The sequence below is a fragment of the Sorghum bicolor genome, chromosome 5 (genome assembly GCF_000003195.3).
Source record: "Sorghum bicolor cultivar BTx623 chromosome 5, Sorghum_bicolor_NCBIv3, whole genome shotgun sequence".
Classification (NCBI taxonomy): Eukaryota; Viridiplantae; Streptophyta; class Magnoliopsida; order Poales; family Poaceae; genus Sorghum; species Sorghum bicolor.
Genome location: NC_012874.2, coordinates 51,602,426 through 51,608,927, shown reverse-complemented (window position 1 = coordinate 51,608,927; position 6,502 = coordinate 51,602,426). Strand labels below are relative to the sequence as shown.

The 6,502-nt window shown below is 42.2% G+C and overlaps 1 protein-coding gene across 1 annotated transcript; it reads right to left on the bottom strand.

The window, feature by feature from the left end:
- Window positions 498-5,954, bottom strand: LOC8075806 (protein LAZY 1). The gene is made up of 6 exons (XM_002449467.2): window positions 5,820-5,954; window positions 5,622-5,736; window positions 5,194-5,266; window positions 2,481-3,358; window positions 1,088-1,370; window positions 498-784 (listed from the first exon to the last, which is right to left on the bottom strand). The coding sequence occupies exons 2-6, from the start codon at window positions 5,625-5,627 to the stop codon at window positions 765-767; spliced, it is 1,260 nt and encodes a 419-aa protein (XP_002449512.1). The 5' UTR covers window positions 5,628-5,736; window positions 5,820-5,954; the 3' UTR covers window positions 498-764.

Sequence of the window (6,502 nt, the reverse complement as noted above, 5' to 3'; positions counted from 1 at the left end):
GATTTTACTGATCATGTTTCTGATGGATGCACACACATTGCACTTCAGTCCCAAACCAAACCTCAACCAAATAACTAGGTAACTCCAGTGATCTAGTAATATCACGCACTGTGTCAAAAACCATATACCGTTTAGAGTCTTGCACAAACATCTCAGTGAACAATGGATGTAATGTATGGCTCAATTCATCATGCACACAAGCAAAAATGTCTTTGAAATGGTGAATATACAAAAGCTCCTAATCTGAATTAAATGGGCCATATGAATAATGATGCATATCAAAGCTGCATCCAGCCTATTGCGGGAAATGGCAATTGTTGTTGTTAGGCACATCCCTGTCACCGGGATATTCCTCTGCAATCAGGCCACCAACAAGAGTTCAAGAAGCAGCATGATTAGGGGGGCCAGGGCCAACCAAGTGCCTAAGCCCCCACATGCACCCACAGAAAGGCTATGATCAGCTAGGAGTAGTAATGTACTATCCATAAGGCAGGACAGGAGGCAGCAATCACAATCTTGATGCAAACCATACATTAAGTTCATACATTCACAGTCCTTTTCCCCTTGATAGATAGAATGACACATACAACTCATCATCCATCAGGTAGTGACATGAACAAACATATATGTGTATATAACAAGGTTTTTTGGTGAAGAACAAGCAAGCACACAAACATAAGTACGCAAGTAACATGCTCAATATACTCACTATATATGATATTGACCAGCCAACAGATTCTGACTCTCTCTTGTTGTTTCTCGTTCTATAACTCCAGCACCAAGTCTGCATCCAGTCAGAGAAAAAGAGATGTTCAGTCAGTACTCAGTACACAGTATGACTGTATAAGCCACAGTCAAACTGAATTGATAGCTCCTGACGATTCTGCTATTCTTTGTCGATAACAGTATGGAAAGTCTCTCTGTTAAGACTGCTTTTTGCGACTGCAAATTATTGGTGGATTACGATAAGATGAGATAGCTATGTTTTCTGCTGTGCTGTGATTGCAAGGTGTATTGGAGATATGTGCTGTGCTGTGATTGCAAGGTGGATGGCGATGGCTGAAATGAGGGATGAACATGTGCTCACATTCAGCGTCGGTCTTGATCCAGTGGCCGCTCTTGCTGCCGTTGAGCTCGTCGTCGTCGTCGTCGTCGTGGATGGGAGAAGCGGCGCCACCGAAGGAGGCCCGGTTGGCGCAGCAGCCGAACCCCGGCGCGCGCTGCTCCTTGCGGCACCGGAGCTTGTTGGACGACGCCGGCTCGGCGGGCTCGTCGGCGCCGCCGCTGCCGCGCTTGCGGCTCTTCTTGGTCAGGTTCCGGGCCAGGGCCGCGCTCTCAGGGTACACTTTCCTGTGGAAGATTTGGAGGATCTGCAAATTAAATGAGCAAAATTAACACTTTCTCTGTTTCAGAACTGTCTCATCATTTTTCAGAATTCAACAAAATGGAAAATCACCATCCAATCAATTGGTAAATTCAAGAATTAATGGCACCATTTTTTTTCTTTTTGCGAATTACATGGAATGTGAAAAGAGTAGGAGGTTCTTCAAATGATTGCTACACACAAAAAAAAAAAGAGTTCTCCAGAGATTACCTTATAGTATAGGGGCTTGCATAATACATGAATGATTAAAAAAAAGTCCTCTCAGATCAAGTCCAATTGTTCAATTGGAGGCTAAGGATAACATGACAAATGCAACGAGCCAATAAAGATAACACTTGACAGGAGATTGCAAACAAAAGGCCGTGTCAACTCGCTACCCCCACTTCACAACAACAACTTGACTCCTAGTCCTAGTTGGTGTGCCAGATCTATAACATAAGTGGACGTTTCATCAAAAAGATTGTCGGATATGATTGCTTAAGCTCTAGAAAAATCCATCTCTCCCACTTCCTGTTTTGGACATTGCTGTGGAATACACTCTTGCTTGAAAATACAGATTAAGAACCATATATATTGCATTGGAGGAACTAGCTAATTAATTCCTTTGTAAGAAGAAAATTAACAAACCAACTATTGCAAAATTACTTGGGGGTTGAAAGGGAGTTGAACATGGTTGTATGTGCACATGCCCGCCACTTAATATAAGATTATCAAAATCTACCAAAACTACTATCATTTATTTATGTTAGAGATACAAGTCTTTTTTTTCTACAAATCAGCAATCAAGATTTGAAGATTACAATTATTGCCAGCTTTGTGTAAGACGCACTTAAAGGAGAATGGAGCAGGTACTTATACAATTCGCGTGCAATTGATTGGCTTCAGTTGTGTTTTCTTCCGATCATCGTACTTATACTTGATAAAAACTGCCAATTTTTGTAGCAACCCAAATAGACCCAAGATTTTGAATCAAATGAATCAAATTTAAAAGGATGATTCAAGATCAAGAATTTGTACATGTATAGTAGAGAATTGCATTTCCCATAAAAAAAGGCCTAAAACACAGAACTTGACAGATTTATAGATGGTCATATACCTTCTGAAACTTGCTCTTGGTCACCGCTGCACTCGCCGGCGTTCCATCACCGCCGGCGACTTTATCATCTTTCACCCTCCTCTTCTTCGTTGTCTTGTGGCAGCCGCCGCCTTTCCCTGCTTTCCCGTCGTCCCTTTCTCCACCGGCGGCTCCACCATCCCCGCCGTCCTCGCCTTCCTCGACGGCGACGAGGGCCACCTTCTCGTCGGCGAAGCGCGTGCGCATGAACAGCTCGCCGAGCGAGGTGCGCCGGCCGCCATTGCTGTCCCGCGGCTGCTCCAGGCGCGATTCGGCGGCATCGCTCACCGGAGAGCCGAACAGGAAGCCCTGCAGCGGGCAGTCCACGCCCATGGCGAAGCTTACCCGCGCAGACGCGATCAGGTCGCCGGCGGCACCGCTGTTGCGGCCACCGAGGACCTTCTCCAGTTCGGCGCTCACCACCATCAGGTCGTCCTCCGTGGTGGTGTCGTCGTCCTTCTCGGCGATGGCCTCGACCACGGCGACTGCAGCCTTCTCGACGACCTCGGCGGCCTCTGCCAGTGCCGTAGGCGGCGCTGTGTATGTGAATGTGGGCGTGACGGCGCTGTCGACCTTGTCTCCCTCATCCGCGGTGTCGTCGTTGTCGTCAGAGTCGGAGTCGGCATCGACGTCGACGTCGTAATCGTCGTCGTCAGCGTCTGCAGGGACCGCGACCGCGGTGATGCCTAGAGTGCCGATGGTGAGGAGGCCGCTGCCACCAAAGGTGAAGAGGTCGGTGTCCGGCGGAGATGAGTGAATGTTGGTGAAGTCGTGGTCGCCGGCGAAGTATTCGTTGGCGGAGGCGAGGAAGGTGGCCGGGTCCGGCGAGGCCAGCCCGGTGAGGCAGTTGCAGGTCCCACCTGCAGTGAGCTAAGTGTTAGTGTGGTTGTGTTTGTTGAGTTTTTGTGAAATGATTTATGATGATTTTTGGGTACCTTTGCCTTAGCGATGACCCTTTTTGACAAAAAAAGGTATTCTAATATTCATGTTTAGTTTAAAATTTTGTAGGGATACAAGTATATTTGTCTTTTTTTTAAGAGAAATCAAGTAGATTTACATAGATAATTAGTTTTGTAGGGATACAAGTAGATATATATGTTACCTTTTGAAAATTAGCCCCTTTTTTAGCAGTTATTGAAGTTTAATATGGTTCACTTCATACAACTGAAAATTTTACTATTTTGTTACTGTAAAGGGAGTAAGTAGAATAGATGGAACATGCACAATATATAGGTTCGATATCTAGATGTGGTATAAGTGATCATGTTTTACTTGATTAGTTATAATAAGAAATTATGCTATTGATTACCTAGTGGTAGGCATCTATCGATATTGAGGCTTCTATACTAGGCAATATTCTCTCAAGCAAATTACAAATTCGAAGTAACAAGTACTCTCCTCTGTTCCGAATTATAATTTGAAATGAAGAGAATCAGGGTTCAAAATTTCGGCGAAATTTCACCGAAATTTCGCGAATTCCGGTAATTTCGGTGGTGGCCGAAAGAAAAATCCAAAATTTTATTATATACTAATACATGTGCTATATAACTTTAGACTCATATTTTCTATTGTTTATATTGCATATTCTTCTATTCAATAGATGTGTAATCATAAATCATATTGATACTTGTTTAGATTTAATTTTTTTAAAAATAAAAGCATACTTCATGTGCTAGTCTCTAAAAAAATTACGGCGAAATTTCGGCCGAATTTCGCGAAATTCGGTAATTTCGGTGGTGGCCGAAATTTTTGCGATAACGAAATTAAAAACCTTGAAGAGAATATCTTCTAAATGATAACTTATGAGGATGCAATATCTATAACATTCCATACAAGTTCACACAAAAAGGGAGATTACATTGTTCTACATACAATCTACAAACAAAAGCAATGAAAAAGGAAATTTTTGTGAACGGTAAGATTTCTCTTTGTTTTTGTCACATATGTATCAAAAATTGAAAATAAGTTCTTCGCAAAAAGAAATAAAAACTAAACATTGAGTATTTAGTGTCGAATTTACATATGAACAGCTTCTGTTAAAATTAGTAAATATTTAAATTTGAATTATGTGATGTGTCAAGGATATCCTGACATTTTTTCCCCAGCTCACACCAAACTACAAAAATATCAGCATGTGGTCTCTGACTGAAAAAACGTGAAAAATCTTGCCTCGCAAAAAAGAATAAGGATACCTTCATAATAGGACAATGTTGGTATAAAGAAATATTATCTAGAAATAGGATGTGGGGGGTGCTGGTTGCACTGCTACTGTTGAGGTAGACTAAGCTGGGAAGGAATGGCATGTGCCATGTCCAGTCCAATGTGACAAACAGTCCTAATTGTCAATGTAAGAATTGTAGCTGACATGTGGACCCCAGAAGGAATGTGTTGAGCTTCCACATCTGCCTGCTTGTCAGTGATTACTAGTTCAAAGCAATATGAAAACTAGTCCTCATTGTAGCCTATACACAGTCCTAACTAGCTTGGCTCCTATAGTCCTCCTATGTGCTGTATGATCAATCAATCAATCATAACATCTGAAAGAAGATGAGCATGAAAAGGCTGTTTTCATTTGTCTTCTTGATTAGAAAAGCCCATTTGCCAATGGAATTAGAGAAAAATGTTTGATGAACAGATTAAATAATAAGATGCGAAGGAAGAGGACAGAGAGAGAAGGCAGATGAGATGAATGTACCTCCACCGTTGTTGAACTCTTTGAAGACATCATTACTATTCTGTCGTAACTTCCGGTGCATCCAACCGAGGAGCTGATCATACATACATGCGTGCATGCAAAAGAGAAAAAAATATCTTAATTCAGAAGCAGAGTTTGTTGCCTAACAATAATACAAACAATTCAGAGGAAGAGAGGCCTAGATAGTGATTATAGCTGCATTGGTCCTATATTATTGATAAACCACCATCGCTTATAAGAACTAAAAGAGAGAAAGATCAAGAATTTCAAAACGAAATCGTTACTTTCGAAATCAATCAGCAAGAGGAGACCATTGAACTGAAACTAGCAAGCTAGGTAGCTAGCTAGGGTGGTAAATTAAGGAAAGTTGAGAAATGGGAATGAGGATTGAGGAAGAAAATGTATTCAAGGTAGGATTACTGACTGACCTTCATGTTGGAGAGGCTTGTGTAAGCCGAGCGCTGGAGCTAGACGAAGACGAGGCATTAATAGACGATGGAGAAGGAAGCCGCCAGAGGCAGGACGCACTGCAGCTGCTGCAGCCTGCAGGAGTGATCCATCCATCAGTCGGCAGATCACAACATAAAGAAGGCTACAAATGGTCGAGTACAGTATAGGGGAAGGACCCATGTAATGTAGTAAGCCGCAGCCTGCGCAACACCGGCCCTACTTTGTAGCTTTGCGTATAAATTAACCTCATATATAAAATTCTTGATAACAATTCTATAACCAAATTTGGAGATTATCTCGCAATAAAGCTTTCTAGATATCAACAGCGATGATTGATTAGTTTGGTACCTAATGCCACACAGCCTTTATAATGAATGAATGAATCCGTTGGTACCGATCAATATGAGCAGCAACATCTCTCTGTCGTCCGTGGTCACCTCACTTTCAAATCAGCAGGTGTGTGAAAGTAGTACTCTCAACTTTCCTGCATGCTTTTTCTTCATCGAATTAATCAGTCTCATTTAACAAACTAAATTAAAGCTATTGGTAACTAGCTATGAGTAGCGTACTTGCAAATTCAATTTGGTTTAGCCGTACAGAAAGACTTTATAATGAATGTGAGATGGTGATGAGTGAACAGCTGAACTGAGAGAGCATCAAGCAAGGATGGTACCGATCAGTCATCCATGAAAAAAGAGCATAGCTGATCAATTGACGGACAAGTGCATATGGCCAGATATGTCACAACAAAAACTAGCTGAAAAATTAGCCACTGAGCAATCTTTGCAAACAGCAAGCTAGCTAGCAAATCGATGGGTAATATAAAGGTGCCATGCCCGACGGACTGAGGGCGCATTTA

Coding starts and splice junctions, on each gene's coding strand:
- LOC8075806 (XM_002449467.2), bottom strand. Junction 3,359..5,193: donor AGAGTTCAACAACGGTGGAG/GTACATTCATCT, acceptor AGCTCACTGCAG/GTGGGACCTGCAACTGCCTC. Junction 1,371..2,480: donor CCAAGAGCAAGTTTCAGAAG/GTATATGACCAT, acceptor TTTAATTTGCAG/ATCCTCCAAATCTTCCACAG.